The sequence below is a fragment of the Apaloderma vittatum genome, unplaced genomic scaffold, assembly GCF_000703405.1.
Source record: "Apaloderma vittatum isolate BGI_N311 unplaced genomic scaffold, ASM70340v1 scaffold288, whole genome shotgun sequence".
In the NCBI taxonomy this organism is placed as follows: domain Eukaryota; kingdom Metazoa; phylum Chordata; class Aves; order Trogoniformes; family Trogonidae; genus Apaloderma; species Apaloderma vittatum.
In genome coordinates, this window is record NW_009732145.1 from 5068 (window position 1) to 22776 (window position 17709).

The 17709-nt window shown below is 36.5% G+C and overlaps 1 protein-coding gene across 1 annotated transcript; it reads left to right on the forward strand.

Annotated features, from left to right (window-relative positions):
* The first annotated feature begins 493 nt into the window (after nucleotides 1-493).
* On the forward strand, nucleotides 494-17335 carry LOC104278421 (coagulation factor XI-like). Its single transcript, XM_009875392.1, has 14 exons — nucleotides 494-551; nucleotides 2966-3128; nucleotides 3782-3888; nucleotides 5545-5704; nucleotides 6278-6387; nucleotides 9519-9678; nucleotides 10446-10555; nucleotides 10639-10798; nucleotides 10930-11045; nucleotides 11460-11634; nucleotides 13554-13729; nucleotides 14016-14111; nucleotides 15450-15589; nucleotides 17180-17335. Exons 1-14 carry the CDS (start codon nucleotides 494-496, stop codon nucleotides 17333-17335), a joined length of 1887 nt encoding a protein of 628 aa, XP_009873694.1.
* Nucleotides 17336-17709: the final 374 nt, after the last annotated feature.

Here is a 17709-nt window from a genome sequence, read left to right on the forward strand (position 1 = left end):
AGTAAGCGTGAGCCAATTGTTTACTATGTTGATAATAGTGTCCACCTAATTATCAGGACAGAGTCAGGAATAATAATGACATTTTGGTGGAATATTGCTCCTATTCTAAGCAAGAATAAATTCTGTAAAATGAAGCAGAAACTCTCTAAGTGCTTATAAGCTTTTTGCATCTAGAAGTAAAGGAAAAACCTTTGTTGCTCTTGTATGCTGCTTTATATATATCATGACTGCACATCACAGCTGTAATTTGTAATTCTCAATGTCGTTTTAAATTAATGGTGTAACAGTACAAGTGTTAAATGGTGATATTGAAACAATGTGTCCTAGTGGAAGGTGTCCCTGCCCATGGCAGAGGGATTGGAACGAGATGATTTCTGAGGTCCTTTTCAATTCAAACCATTCTATGATTCTATGATATACATTGTAGTAATTTATAAAACTAATCATGCACCCTATATTAAACATATCTTAAATAATTATTTTTTTTTTTAGAATGATTTGGATCTATCAGACTTTTCATTTCATTTTCTTACTTTCTTCTGTTTATAGCGGTAAGTGAATTATGTGTTCCCTAAGATAGACACTCGAGAGTAATGCAACTGTTGTAGGAGGGCAGATGAATAGTAACTGCAGCCCGATCCTGAGAGAGCTGTCTTGATTCTGCTGGGTTGCACTATGTTAAGTTTGGGTAACTCACATAAAACCCTACTGCCTGGCACAGAATTTTCTAATGGGGCTTTATTGACACTGTTCTGCCAACTGCCCCCCATGCTGCCACCTCACCCAGCACACAAGGGACTGTGCTAAGGGCAATTTTTGCTATTAGACTGAGGCTGAGTCCAGCTCATGTCTGTGGTATCAGTGTGATATCCAGTGTCCTACACCCAACAGCACCAGCTTAGGAAGGGATCCCTTTGCTGCTTGGTGGAGGGTGCTTCTAAGCTGACTTTACTCTAACCTGGTTCCCCCCAGCACAAATTAGAGCTCCCTAAAATTTGCAGTAATACTGGTGCAAGCTGCAGAGGAGCCTCAACCTTTTCCCCAGCCACTGCACTCGGGGTAGGAGGCAGGACTGACGGCCATCGGGCAGGAGCCACCCAGTCCCACAACGTTTTGTCATGAGTTAGTTTTCAGAATTCTCTTGATACACTGAAAAATTAGTGATCGTGTAGAGTTTTCAATGTCAGTCTGTGTTAATGATTTATCTTGTTCCCTTGGCAAAAGTCAAACTATGAAAATTGGATTGAGTTTCCCTGAAGTTCCCTGTACTGATAAATTGTAACTAGACTTAACGTAGGCTTGTTTTCAGTAATGTATTAACTGTTTCTTGGAGGACAATTAGGTAACCCAGCTTTTTAACAAAGTATTTTCGCTAAATATAATGTTATTTTAAAAAATGGTTTACACAGATTGAAATCTGAGCAAAAGTAAAATCTTGGAACATTCCTGAGGCTTTGGAAACATCTTTATATTAAACTAAAGTATTCGGAACTGGCACAGTTCGCCATGCTGCACAGTTTTACAACATCGTTTTTTTTTGTGTGTGTGTTAACTTGTATTAGATGAAGGTAAATAAGATCCAAAACATCTGATATAGAAAATAATTGCAATGTTCTTTTCTTCTGACTTTAGGATTTGCTTAGAGTGTTCTAAAGTGGTAGAAAATGCTTTTCTGTTAATGATAAAGTTGGGTGAAGAAACTCTGCTGAGAATAATAAATATCAATTTTTAGAGAAAGATATTGAAAGCATGTATACCAGAAAATTTGGATGTTTGTGAAGTGCAAATTTTGTATTAAGAAGAAATTAACCTTCACAAGATAATAGCGTATATTGTGTATATGCGTAATAATTACCTTTTTGGGGGGGGGACAAAATATATATTTTACCCATGTGCAAAATCATAGTTTGTAGTCATATTAACAAAGCAAATTGACTTGTAATATTTAAAAACATAAAACCAAACACAATAGTTCCATTTGTTTTAATTTTAAATAGCTTTTGATGAAATATGATAGCTCTATGGTAATGGATTAAGCAGCCAGCTAAACTGTTTTCACTTGGGTTTCCTCCAATTCTGTAAAAACACATAATTTTCTCTTTATCTTTTAGCAAAGAAAAAACACTTTTTGGCATATTTGCTATTTGCTATCCCTTTGGAGGGCAATATACTAGAAGAGAGTGTGAAGCCAGCCCTCTCATGTGCTTTAACATGGAGATCTTACCAATGCCTTCATTTTGAAAGATGGGAACAGGTTACTGCTTAGGTATCTTTTATTGCACTTCTCTGCAGAATTCAATATGGGATTGATGATGAATTACTGCAGATGCGAGGAGATAGTTGAGGTAATTTTTATTCCGGACAGTTCCTGAGACACTGTAACAGTATTTTCTTCATCATAAAACAAGTCATAGGGGGTTCAAGGTGGAGTGTAGTGGTGTGGAAGGTTTATAAAATGCTAGGAGCCATTGAAGCTATGCACAGGGCCACCACCTGTGACTCTGGCCTCAGAGCATCCCTGTACAAAATAAGACTGTCCTCACATGCAACTTTCTAACTCTTTTTGATCTGTGCGCTTCCTTCTCCCAGTTTTGCTCTTGGTAATGCTCTATACTGGTCTCTCTGAGAAGATACTTCTGCCACTCATGAGATCTGCCATGAGAAGCTGCTTTCCCTCTCTGCTGTGCAGATCTGCCTCGTGGCCCATCCTGATGCTTTGTCTCAGGCTGCCCTGCTCCAGCATTGGGTGCGAGACAGGGAGCAGGGGGAGACATCCCAGAGTTTTATGTCTGCTGGAGAGCAAAGATGAGACTTTCAGAGGAACTGTGCTACTCACTTTCTTCTGTCAAAATACTGTCTCAAAAGCAAGGTCAATGACAAAGAGGAACAGCGGCTTCACCCTCTCCTGGTGAGCTGTGCATGCCCTCATCTCTAATAATTTACACATTTTGCTATTCTATATCAGAATGTGTGACTCAGATCTATGAAAATACGTACTTCCAAGGAGGAGATCTCACTACAGTTTTTACACCTAGTGCCAATTACTGCCAAGTAGTGTGTACTTACCATCCTACCTGTCTGCTCTTCACCTACTTGCCAGCAACATGGACTAAAGATCCTGCAAAAAGGTAAAATGTTCACATTTGTGTGGCTTTTGGTGGTCTTTTGTGGTAATTGCAGGAACCTCGTAGTGTTCTGACAGAACATAAGCACAACGGGAAAGGCTGCAGGGTTGCCATGAAAAATGACATCATGTATCTTTAAAACTGGTGAGCTGAGAGTATTTAATTAAATTAAACAGGTTAAATTTGGCAATGTCCTGTCCTTCACACTCACATACCAACCCTTTCAAGGAAACAGATCTGACTGTGCACTCTCTCCTCCGTGCCACAAATTTGTTGTTGAGGGACAATGTGAACAATTTTGCATCTCTAATGGTCCCCTCTACTCACTCTCCCTTCTTAGCATATTTTTTTTCACAATTAAAACTTCAATATCATGAGACGGTGAGGTTCTCCTCCCTCTCTATACCCAGTTTGTCCTCCAAACCCTCTGCTCTGCTTTTCACTTTAATGAGACCTCTTGGAGCTCCCATGTACCCCTAATAATCTCATCTGCCACCAGTGCCAATAAAGCAGATGCAACTCTAACCTATATTTCTCAAAATTGCTCTTGGTCTTTAGTGGTGGGGAGTATTGGACAGCCTACATTTCACCTGAGAAGCAATTATGAAAGTCAATGTTGTACTGCAAAAGCTGTGAATTGCTGCATTTTAAAATAGGTTTTCCTGCTACTTAAAAGACAGCGATGCAGAAATGCTGCCGAAAGTGGATATGGAAGGAGCTATCTCTGGACATTCCTTAAAACAGTGTGACATCCAAATTAGTGGTAAGATATGGTTATTGACATGTATGTATTTTATGCACTCTATCATGTAGCAGACGTTAGATAATTAGCATTTCAGAAACAGGAATAGAATTAGGAAAGCAGCCAAGCAGTACTTTGTATGTTCTTTGCCAGATATCTTTCAAACACAGTTTACAAAATCTTCCATGGATTTCACTCTTCAGCTCCATCTATCCAGGCTGTTCAGAGGGGATAACAAGAAAATTATGTTCTTGCAGTCACTGTTTCGTTTGCCAGAGGCAGGTAGGAGCATATGTCCAAAGAAGGGCAATGAAACTGGTAAAGGGGCTTGAGAACAAGTCTTATGAGGAGTGGCTGGGGGAACTGGGGTTGTTTAGCCTGGAGAAAAAGAGGCTCAGGGGATACCTTAGCACTCTCTGCAACTACCTGAAAGGAGGTTGTAGTGAACTGGAGGTCGGTCTCCCATGTAACAAGCAGCAGGACAAGAAGAAATGGCCTCAAGCTGTGTCAGGGGAGGTTTAGGCTGGATATCAGGAAAAAAATTCTTCACAGAAAGCATTGTTAACTTTGTAGGGTGGATGCCCAGCAAAGCAGAATTGCATAATCACAAAGTGATGTTGCTACCTTTGTGATTCTGTGTAATAATTTATTAGAGTTCCATCTTTTATTGTATGTGTGCTACACACAGAGTCTTAGTGTCAGCATGCCATACCTGCAAGTTTTCAATAGGCATATTTAAAACCTATTAAATATGTTATTTTAAATATATTTTAAATTTGTACCATCATAAAGATGTCATTAATAGGAGATCAACTTTAAGCATAGCATGGTACTGCAGAATAACAGAATAGGGAAGAATATATTTATTTACTTCCCAACTTTGAGGCCAAACATTGCTTTACAGCTGTCAGGCTAATTCTGTAGTTTTATTGCTATCACACCTCAGTATGACAGGGCTAAGCGGGTCTTGCTTCATGCAAGTTCTCCATTGCAGCTATTGACAAATCAGTTGTGCTTGCTTTGGCTTGTCACTTGCTTTTCAGAGCAGTCAGGACTTTAAAAAGCCCTTTCCTGCCAACATCCTGTTGCATTTATATTTCTGAGGACATTTGACCCAGCAAAACAGGTTTCAGTGGGACGTTGTTCTTCATGCTATATAGACAAATTGATATTGCTAGAGTTACTGTAGCCTCAGACTAATGTTGCTAAAATAAAAATCTATCCATACATGTTTAAAACCCCCACCAATGGTTGGCTGACTCACATTCTGTGAAGGGACCCCACAGACCATGGGGCAAAACCTGCATTGGAGAAAGCTGTTTCAAAGCCCACAGTCCCAATTCTCTCTCTACGAAATGTAAACTAAAATCTTGTGACTCAAGATGAGTGATGTCTCTTGCTTATGAGGACAAAATTTCTTTTTAAACTGCTCTATGAATCTGGACACGAGGAAGCATATTTTAGTATTAATCCTAAGTTCTTGCCTTTGTACTATATCTACACTTCTAGAATTTGTTCCTAGAAGTGTATGAGAAGTATGATGTAACTAAACTGAGTGTGGGATGTGGAATTTGGACTATGAGGGCCATGTCATATGAATTGCTGTCCTTTGGGTAGTTTTAGGGGCAAGGTGGGGAAAGTAATGTTTTCAGAACTTGGTCTCTCTTTTTTTCACAGCTTGCAGCCCAGATGTCCACATAGGACTGGATATGGAAGGGAAAATTTATGATGTCACTGTGGTTGACAGCTATCAACAGTGTCAAAAAAGATGTACCAATGACAACCATTGTCATTTTTTTACGTATGCCTCAGAAACATTTCACAGTGTCAACTTTCGGTAAATACAAGTTTGATCTCTTTCCCAGGACGGTGTTGTGTTGTAGTAGAGTAAATCTCAGAGCAGTCTAAGGTGTGAGAATTTATTCAAGGAAAAAACGTTTCCTTGACTTTTCATCCTTGTGATGTTTTTTGAAACTTACATTTAGGAAAACAACTGTAGCAAATTAGCTTTCATTTGTCCACTGGTGAGGAAGACAGACTTGAATTTCATAGTACTGAAAAAAATTGAAATCCTCTGGAGATGTCGAAATGCAAACTATATTGATAGTTGTGCAACACTATTGCTGTCTTAAATCTTGTTCTGCCTATTGCTCTGAAAATAATATCATCAGAGCAGACAGAGAAATTACTTCCTTTTTATCAGGCCTACTTTTGAGCTTTTAATCTGCTCAATTTTACAAACTAAGTATTGTTCAGCTAGCTCTGTTCCTCATTTGAAAATTGTTCTGGAGATTGCTCTGGCCCATGGCCAGAATATGCACCATGGTAGGAATTACGGGCCCAGGAGAACGGTGTAGACTAAGGAAGATGGTCTGTTGTCTTACCGCTTTCTTTATTCTTTGTCATTCAGTAAAAAATGCTTCTTGAAGCATACCCGTGTAGGAACTCCAACAAGCATAAAGGTGCTTGATGAGGTTGCATCTGGATTCTCCTTAAAGCCATGCCAGCTTTCTGAATTAGGTAACTATTTAAAATCTCTGATTCAGTTTAGTTTTAAGAGTTATGGATGATGAGGTGCAGTCTACCTCTGACATGTATAAATGTTTCATTATGTGAAATAATTCTAATATAATCTTATTCTTGCAAATATAGTCAGTGCTCTCAAACACAAAGGGATTTCAGATCTTTTTAATTTTTCCATTTTATTATTTGTCTCACAAAAACAGCTGCCTGCTTTGAAGATCTGAAGAAATCTTTCATAAGCTTAGCTTGATGAAATTGTATGTTGTCTCTGTACTGTGGATACAAAAATAAGAGATAAAATCCTATCAAAGATGAGGAGGAATATAAAGCTTTCTAAATTCTGTTTGTATATCATGTATGCACTTAACATTTTTTAATGAGGACCTGTAGCTTTCTAATACAACTGGCTAATATGAAGGAATGTGTTCTGCACTTTTTCAATAATTTGTGATGAAAACAATGTCTGGGCTTGTTTCTGCAATCCTTATTCAGGCAAAACTCTCAAGAGTGCAAGATCAAACAGTGTGTATTCATAACTTCTTTCAGTTGAAACAACTTTCACATTTTTCTTTTTTTATTCTTTTTTATTTTTTTTTGTTTAAATCTACCTACACTCTGTCTCACTGTGTGGTATTTTCCCTTCATAATGGTGATGATGTTGTTCTACTTCCATATAGTCTTATTTTAGCTCACAGACAATCTAGTTTTCTCATAAAAATCACATTTTGTAGATTCTGCATCTTTTTTCTACATCAATAAATTTTCTTCAGACTCTGCTTGTCCTGCTGTAAGAATAATCTTTGGAAAATATTGAAGAAGTAGTTTGTTAAGATCTTAACAGTGAAGACACTTATAGAAAAATGAAGTGTGAAGAATAAAAAAAAGTTTTGTAAAGAGAAGAAAACAATTTAGCTATTCACTTACTGTGTGCATAAAAGGGAACGGAGGGAAGATTTTTTTCCTAACTCTGGCATTAAGATATCCTAGATAACATATATTAAGATGTCACGTACTCACAGTTAGAAGTAAAATCACAGTATTCTGCTCTCACAGACTTTGAGAATTGGGGGGCTGTAGCGTATGCACAAATAATATGATTGTAGGTTAAAAAACCAGAAAAGCCATTTGAGACTTTATCAAAGACATGGTTTATGACACTGATGATATGGCAGTAATGATCTATCCCAAATTAAATCAGAATTTCTGAAAGCATATGAAGGTCAATCTTATTAATACCTATTTCCTTTCTTTCTATGTCTTGTGAGAAAGGCAAGGGAAGAGAGAAAGGAATAAATCACAGGTTCATAGAAGCCTGAACAGAACTATTGGATTAAAAGAAGGTCATCTGTCCTAATCCAAGACAGATCACACCTGTCCAGACAGAGATTTGCCAAATGTAGTCATAAAATCTCAGTATCACCTTCTGCCTTGTTGTGTTATAAATATCTGAAATGGGTTTATTTGAATATTTGTCCTTGTTTTTTTTTTCTAACTGTATTTAGTCTCACTAGTCCTATGTTGTATATGTTCCAGAGCCATCATTTAAAAAACCAAAAAGACGTTTCCCCTTCCAAAGCTTTTTGAATCACGACAATCCCCTGTGAACACCAAAAGCTAAATTGTATCAAGAAACTTTGAGATTGCTTTGGTTAGATTTCAGGACCACTGAAATCATCAGTATTATAATATTTCTCTGTTTCTTGTTCTATCATACCCTCTTCCCTCTATTCAGTAATGCTCACGTTGTTGACAATCTAACTGTGGTTTGCTTTTCATGAAGAAGAGGGAAAAAACACTAGTTCTTTAGCCTTTACTGTGTACTCTGTCATTAGCTTTCCTTCTCTGCTGAGCAGAACCTGAGCTCCTTTCATAATGCTAATTGAATGGTACTATGTATTTTTCTTTCAAGGGTTTGTTACTTCATATTTGGCCTTTCGTTCTGTGCTTTTGCCTTTCTGATTTTGTCCTTACACATGCAAGCTACTACACATCCATAGCGGTTTGTCTATATTTCTGCCCTTTGCAATATACCTTCCTTGAAGTGACGTTCCGTATCCATGTTTGCTGTTTAAATATAATTTCCTGTAGAAACTATCCATTCTCCTAAACTCTGTTGTGCCTTAACACAGGATCTTACCTACTAATTGTCAGAGTTAGTTGACCTTTTTTTTTAACTGCCTCCTGATTTTTGGGGGCTGTTCTTACTGTGATTAAGGTAATTTTATCAAGTTAACAGGAGTCACACTAAGCTCTACCTCTCCCTTTTACTGTTTTTCCCTTTCTGTAGTAAGATAGTCCCAGTATGTTTCTATAATTCACTGGCTTGTGTCAACCTGGCTGCTCTACTTTCTTGACAGCTAAAGTTCTCTGCTGCCACCAAGTCCTGTGGTTTTGGATTATTTCACTGTTTTTACTGTCTTTACAGCTTGATAGTTTCAAGAAACATCCTCCATGCTGGTGCTTCCTTTTTTTTTTTCATCTTTTCATTGTTGAACTGGGATTTTAACTAGAACTTCAAGGATATCTTTGGAGATGGCAACTCTTTCTTCTGTTTCTAAACATGCTTCCTGGAACTATCTGTAGTCTGCTTGGACCAATCATCCCGCCAAGCCTCTGTTATGTTATTTTGGTCATGTCAGAGGGCAGATTGTATTACTCATGTTTATCCTGCCCACTTTTCAAATAGAATTTAATACAGTGTTAAGAGGTTCATCTCTTTATTTTTCTTCTAGACCTCCCATGATCCTCTTAGATATACTCATTACCCTAATAATTTTAGACTTTGCCTAGATTACCATGACAAAAATATTTCTGTGTGTTTGTACGCGTTTCCACTGTTCCTGATTTAAAGCCTTCCCCGTTAGATTAGCAAATCTATATTCTAACATGTCATTTCTCCTTTTCTCTCTATGAGCCTTATACCTGCAAAAGTCCTCTCCATGAGTTTACATACTCAGATTTCATACTGAGAAATAATTATTGGTTAAAATGTGATGTTTTCTTTCCACTTTATCTGTCACAAAGGAAGGAAAATGTGAATAAGGGTAAGAGTTAAGCTGTAAACCGTAATATTCTGATGACAGAATAAATTCTTTGGAATTTTGATATTTTGTTCTTTTTTTATACAGATTGTCAAATGGACATTTTTGAAGATCAAGAATTTTCAGGAATGAATATTACAAGTTTTTTCACTCCTGATATCTCTGTCTGCCAAACTATTTGTACATATTTTCCAAAGTGCTTGTTCTTTACATTCTTTACCAGGGAATGGCAAATAGAATCCCAAAGGTGAATATGACAACTAACTTCAATTCTCTAAGTAGATTTTTTTTTAAAGCACACAGTATTTTTAATTATTATTTTCATATATTTATGGATATTTTTTTACAAGGTTATTTTCAGTAAAGCACAGCTTTTTTTTTGTATTTGTAAGTTTTTTTGTTTTCTGTGGGCGTTTCATCTGTTCTCTAGTGTGATGAAGGGTTTTGTATTGCAGCTGCGTATCTGCTGTTAATCTGAAAAGAGCTGTACACATCAAAGAGACAGTGAGCATCCAGATTACTTTAATGACTTAAAACTGAATTTTATGAAATTATCAAGAGAGTCATCTGGTTTCATAGCAGTATTGAGTTATTTCGTTGAAAAAAAAAAAGTGATGAATTTTACAGGTTTAAAAATGTTTCTATTGACCTTCACTCTTTCGTATTTAGTTGTGAGAACAGTTAAAAGTCTACATTCCACACTAAGCAGAAGAATAAATTTTTGAGGGAATTTCAGGGGAAAACAAAGCTAACATGGCATATATAATCTAAAATCACTTCTTCCATGTATGTGTAAATACTGTACGACCTTTAGTAGTACAGTCATGTACCATTTCACAAAACTGTAAAAGCCCCCTTAATTTAGGGTGAACTTGCTGAATTCATTTTCATATTTTCAGATAGAGACTTGGGAGAAAAAGCACATTTAAGAAGAATCGTTCCTTACCAGTAACTAAACAATCAAATTGGGGGTGTAAGAACAGATTTAGTTGTTGTGAAAAAATTTCATTTTAGAAATCTTTGCCTTCTGAAGACATCAACAAGTGGGATACCAGAGGCACTTATATCACGAGAAAATGCTGTATCAGGCTTTGGTCTCCGAAATTGCAGAAGATCCTTTCCTGGTAAACAATAAATTACAATAAAAAAAAATGGATTAATCAAATTAATAGACATTCTAATGTTTGGAATGCATTCTATCTTGCAGCCTGCAATTCTCGCACTTACATGGATATGAATTTTTTGGGAGATGAACTCAATGTCACTTACACTAAAGGACACAGAGCCTGTCAGCAAGTTTGCACAGACACGATCCGCTGCCAATTTTTTACCTATTTTCCCCTCCAAGATTCATGCAATGAGGACAGGTGAGCTAATTTTTTTAAATGTTCAAAGATTACCAGAATAGTCAAAGATTACCAGACTTAGTGAGAGGGTAATGCATCCGTTCCGCCTAAAAAATGGACCAAACTGAATCTTTGCATGAATTCATTGGCAGAAAGTGTCAGTGTCACCTAAGAATGTCCTCAAATGGATCTCCAGTGCAAATAGTGCATGGGCCAGGAAGGATCTCTGGATACTCACTAAGGCTATGTAAAAAAAAAGCCAGTACTGGTAAGTGAAACTTTTTCAGTGTAAAAGAGATAATGCTTAACTGGTTTCAGTACAGGAGGGTTTTTTTGTTTATTTTTCATATGTTTTAATTTGTTTGTTTGTTTGTTTTGTTTTTGTTTTTAACTTGGTTGCAATGATTTGGTTGCATTCTCCAACGGGACACCTTGTGAAGTTAAGAATGTTCTGAAAAAGTGAAATTGTCCAGGTCAGCACACAGTAGACACCAACAGTAGCACCATGAGCTTGGTTTTAACAGACTTTATGATCATAAATCATGAAGGGATTAGAATGTGTCATGTATCAGCCTCTTAGCAATAGATTGGTCCATATTTGGGCATCAGCAGTAGTGTCATCTTCGTTTTTTATTGGTGAGTGTGAATTATCTTTAAGCACAGTTTTAAATTATTTCTGTAGTGTGCATGCAGCATTCTGCACGAACCATTAGGATCATTGGAGGGAGAGACTCTTCCCCCGGTGAGTGGCCGTGGCAAGTCAGCTTGCACGTGAAGTTGTCTCGTCAGAGACACCTCTGTGGGGGCTCTATTATCAGCAACCGGTGGATTCTTACAGCTGCTCACTGTGTCATGAGGTGAGGCCTACAGGAATAAAACAAAAAATTTCATCCTGTGTGTGAGCTAAGTTGAGATTTACCTTTCAGAAAAATAAAAAATAGGACTAGAAAGAAATAAGCTATTTTAATGTCACCAAAGGTGAGCTTTTAAGTTAGACTGCTCATATCTTTAATTTAACTGTAACTGCAGACTGTGTACTGCTGATGTTAAGTTATTTTAATACATCTAGAAGATGAAACCTTAAACTAGACACCAGATAGAGAAACTTAGACATTCTCATGCCATATAAGCTCTTTTTCTACTCTAGTACCGTATCAACTATTAAGGAAAATCTGTTGCTAGGCTACTCTAGTTCATAAACTTCAAATAACTTATTTGAGAAATTTCTCCATGGCATTTAAGAAATGGGTGCTAATCTGGTACCTTTAGCAGCACAGTACTCAGCAAGTTAGCTTATTTGACCAGGACATGAAGTAAATCTCTGTGAGGGTCCAAATAGACTGCTTCTGGTGCCTGAGCTACCCTTCTCTGCATTACATGAGACTGAGATACCAATTCTTCTGCTTTTCCTTTAACAGTTTTCTTTTTCAAATTCTGTTAATCAGTTAATTAATATCTTAATTTTAATAGTAGATTTCAGCTGTAAGAACAAAATTTAAAACAGGCAATACCTAAGACATTGCTGATTGGCACTGACTCATACAGTCTGTATTGTTAATCAAATTACCGTCAGATTTGAGTCACAAAATTACTTTTAATGTCAAATGGCTTCTAATGTAAATTGTGATTTGTCATAATAACTATGTAACTATGATTTAATTGTTGTGCAGATGGGTCATTGTTACACTCTCATCACCTGTAAAGCAGGTGACCTTGTCATTTACAGAATGAAAAGTTTAAGGCTGTGATGGTCTGATGGGAGAAAAGGGACAGGTGACAGAAAAAATGCTTCATAGGAGAGGATATTGATCCAGTAACATGGTCCAAAATCAGTCATTTTTACTCACACAGTGTAGTATCTAACCAATTACTGTTTTTCTTAGAATAGTATTGCCAGTAGTGTGCCTCCAATGATTAAACTCTCTAAAAATCCCTACATAAGAAAAATATTCTCTACCTGCTGCCAAGTGTAGAAATTATCAGTATTAAGAAAGGCAAAGAAATAAGATATGCATGCAAAATATAAAAAAATAGAGTTTCTTAATTGTAAATTATTAAGCCTGACGTTTTTGAATTCATATACCAAAATCTTTAAAATTATTGGAAAGTTTATTTAAGACAAGTTTTGCATCTTCTTCATTGCCTGTACTGAGACTTCTAGGTTGCCTTAAGGGCAGAATATCACAATGAAATATCCCTTAAACTTACTCAAAGTAAAGTTGAAATCAGAAGGATTAACTGGAGCTTTTCATATAGGGTACAATATTACATGCTCTGATCTCTATTTTCATGGCTAATGTCCTTTTCCTAAGAAATGTATTAGAATAGACTCTACTTGAATTTCCCAAACGTGTTTTCATTACTAGAAAAACTGTTGTGTTTGTATGAATCAAAATAATATATTTTACTACTCCAGGGCTTGCATTAGACCCTTAAAAATTAAAAAAAGAAAAAAAAATAGGAGAAGAAAAAAAGAGAAAATAAAAGGAGGCAGAGGGGGAAGGAAGATAAAGAAGGATCGGGGCAATTAGAGTCTGAATATACAGGACAGAGCAAACTAATGTGTGGATAAAAGCATAGGTATGGAGAGGAACAGAAAGAAGTGTAGGAAGTGGACAAAATGTTTAGAGAGTACAAAAATAAAAAATAGAAAGAATGACCTCAGTGCTGTTGACTGTACAATCATGAGTAATGGAAGATCTTGACACCTGCACAAAAACTCTAAATCAGTGCAAATCTTTTGCCACAGACTGACTGTTTCTCTTTTCCCCCTCAGTCTTGAGAATCCCAACATTTGGCGTGTTTATGCTGGTATTTTAAAGCAATCGGAAATAAACAAGGATACGCCCTTCTTCAAAGTGGAGGAGATTATTGTTCACCCTCAGTATAGATATGCACAGACCGGATACGACATTGCTTTAATGAAACTTGATAAGCCTATGAATTTTACTGGTATGTAGTGTTTTTCAGAGGAATTCTGAAAATGCGGAGGATGACACAGAGCTGGCATTGGTATGGCAGCACATAACACCTGGGCTGGCTTCCTTTAACAGGCAGTTACTGGGATTTGAGAAGAATCTCATTCTGTTGGGTTTGAAAGAAATGGGTGGCTTTTATTTATATGACTGGAAGGATATATAGTATAAAGCACTAAGCATAACATGGAAGTTATCATCAGGGGTCATGTAGGTTGCAGTTGTCTCTGCTGGTCAAACTAATATTTTCAATCATATTTTAGATCTTCAACTACCTATTTGCCTGCCATCAAAAGAAGATGCTAACATACTTTATACTGACTGTTGGGTAGTTGGATGGGGTTACAGAAGAGAAAAAGGTACAGATAAATATTTAAACAGTTAGTTCTGGTATTTGCAAAATGTATGTGGTTAAAAAAGAAGAAACACTTTTTTTTTAAAAAACAAACAAACAAAAAAACCCCTTCTTTTTGAAAAGAAATTTCTACTATATTCTTGGCTACCATTATTGCTCTCTGGCCAGCACTTTAATATGATTCTTAAGTAAAACCTACTTCTATTAAGACAGCATAAAACATAGATGAATGATGTATGAAATTATCATTAAATAACTCTGTGCTGTGACACATAAATTAGATTTTACAAATTGTTTGATTTAATAGTTTGAAATATCTAAGAATGCAACCTTAAATATATCCTGTACAGCCATTAAATACTCTTCTTTAGATTCTAGGTAATATGCTAGCAAAATCCAGTATATATCTGGAATGCACACTCCTTTTTCTGCTCTCAGCTGAAAAAAACCAACACACTTGTCACTGAACTTTGAGACTTTGAATTACAGTCTGCACATAACTTTTTTTTAACGTGATTGTATTCATATGACTTTAAAAATTGGAGATTGATGTACGTTGCTTTTAAGATTCTGAAGGTTGATTATAAACAATGCCAATGACTTTTGCGTTTCAATAGTAGATGGGATTTGAACTCCTCTGATTTTGTGTGGAGGTAGGCCAAATAGCTGTTAATTATCAAAGTCTGATTTTACATGTATTTATATTTTTGTATGCGTAATGTTTATGTGTGTGTGTACAAACCTATTTAAGCAGTGTCCTTTTCTTTATACACCTTCCCATTTGAAGTTTAGAGTTCAGTGTGAAATCTAACAAATTTAGACAGATATTGTATAGGCTAATTTCCTCTGTTAATTTCTAAGAAAATGCTGCTCTCAAATACTCTTATTTATGCTATGTGCAAACTTCTCCATCCTGTAAAATACTAGGACACAGAGCAGCACAGATTTTGCAGCTGGGAGGTTCCAAACCTATTGGGACACCTTACTAAGAAACAATTGTGAATAACACAAAGTAATGATGTTTGTAGGAGGACAGTCTCCAATGGCCAATGTTCTAAAAGCCGTACTCATACGAGGATTCATTGCAAATCACAAGGGAGTATCAAAGCTTGCTCAGTCATGAGACATAAAACGGCAATACAAAAACTTTCAAGCTGGCAGACAGTTCATGTTATTTACTAACACAAAAAAGGGAAAATCAATGTAATGAACATCTAACAACCCTCTAAAAGCTGTGGCCTTTAACTTTGTAATATCACTGTATGGGGTTTTCTAGAGTTTAATTTTGACTTTTATGTTGCTAAAAGCAAACTTTTCTCTGTTCATACCACATAATACATAGGTCGTGTACAAGATATTCTTCAAAAGGCTACCATTCCGCTCATGTCAAAAGAGGAATGCCAGGCAAAGTACCGGAAGCGCAGAATAGGTGACAAAGTCATCTGTGCTGGCTATGATGAAGGTGGAAGGGATGCTTGTAAGGTAATGAAAAGAAATAGTACGTAGACATATATTCCATCCATTTGTTCAAAAGTATAACTGAATACTGTAATTATTTTTTAATTGTCATTAGAAAGACAGGGTCATCAACAGAGCTGTTGATTTATATGTCATTTTTGCATGTCGAAGGCACCGAAAATCAAGGTGTATACGAAACATTTTTTGTCCGGTGTTGAAATCATAAGGAGTAGATTCCATTGATAAGAGATTATGAGGGCGTGTTGATATGAATACTATAATTATTTTTTAATTGTCATTGGAAAGATAGGGTCATTGATAGAGCTGTTGATTAACACTTCTTTTTGCATGTCAAAGGCACCGAAAATCAAGGTGTATGCAAACCATTTCTTGTGCGGCATTGAAATGGTAAGGGATAGATTCCATTGATAAGAGATTACAAGGGTGTGTTATGTATATCTCATCCATTCAGAGAATAAAACAGTATTCCTTTGGAGTATTGACAGTTCAAAGAGAGCAAGTACAGTATCTCAAAACATTCTGCAATAAAAGCAGATTTACTATGTGACATTTTTATTTCTTGATATGAAAATATAGTAAATGAAAGCTTATTTTAAAGCATCCACTGTGTACAATCCAGAAGGGAGGGTGATAGCAATGCTATTAAAATGCACGGGGGATAGAAGCCTAAAGGTAACTTGAGCAGACTGGTCTGTTATTATCAGAATTTAAAATGTCACAACAGTGTGAGTTCAGTGAGCCAAATCTCTGTTCAAGTGTAAACTCATGCACATGCATTATTTAAATATTCTAAGTTAATTTATGCAAGAAGAAAATAGTCTGATTAGTAAGATTAAATTCTCTATCAAATGCAGCCTTTTTTGTTTTTAGCATTTAACAGTTAACATTTTTATGTTGAAATGTTACTGTTGCTATTGTCGGTATTGAGTAATAAAGAATAAAAATATTTGGAGCTGGGAAGTAATTTTTCTCTATGCCAATTAAGCTTTCTTTATCTAATACAGTGTATCAGAACATGGAGATGCTGTTTTATAAAAGTAACACTCTTGGTATTTTCTCAACAACTCATAACAGCTACACTGAAGAAGCTTATGGTTCAGAAAGATCAGTTAGGAATAAGAAGAGAGATGTGTTTTATCCAGGGTGGAGTGTCACTCAGACAAGATAAGCCATGAAGAAAACTGAGGATTGTGTAGTAAAACCAAGGTCAAAAGAGAAAACACTGGCAAGTTTACCGGTTTTTCTCACTGGTGCATGTAGTCTTCATTGGGTTTGAAATCATGTGTAAGTCAATAAAATAAAAAAAAGAACACAACCAAACAACAAAAGAAACACAATAGTTTTGAGCCTTAATAGGAAGTGGAAACTACTGCAATGACTGGAAAAGTATTTAGAAGTCAATTTACCAGAAAATAAAACAACAGAAAACCTGCTTCAGTATTCTGTTAATTAGCCTTAAATGAAAGTAATTGAAATCTAGGCAGTTATGCTGGTGTTAGCGCTGAACCATGATGATTTTAATCAAGATTTTCTTTGAGAGAAATGCTGACAAAGGGTGTTCCTCGTGTGCTCTGTCTTTCTCCTGTGACACAGGGAGATTCAGGAGGCCCGCTGTCGTGCCGGCATGAGGAGGTGTGGTATCTGGTGGGCATCACCAGCTGGGGTGAAGGCTGCGCTCGCCCCAGGCAGCCAGGGGTCTACACAAAAGTTGCAGAGTTTTCTGACTGGATTCTAGAAAAAACTACATAGCATGAGAGTTACCTACTGGCTCACAGTGGTGTGGTGAAATAATAACCCTAGGAGCTCTGTGGTAAAGTGTACTAAGGGCTTTAAGGGCTTTTTTTTTTAATTTTATTTTAAAATGGTGTTTATTTTTAGCCTGGAATGTAAAAAACCATGATCTGAAAAGCAGAAAAGCCAGAATGAATTAACTTTGCCATTACTAAATAAAAGGCTGTAATAAAAATAAACTCTGTAGTCATGGACTTGACAGAAAAAAGTGTCTGAACCAGTGATTTCTTCTGTCCTTGCTAACATAAAATGGGAGTGGATGAGGTTGCATGGCATGTATGGATGTATGGACCTGGGAGCTGGAAACTGCTTCTGACTCCTGAGGCTTGGAC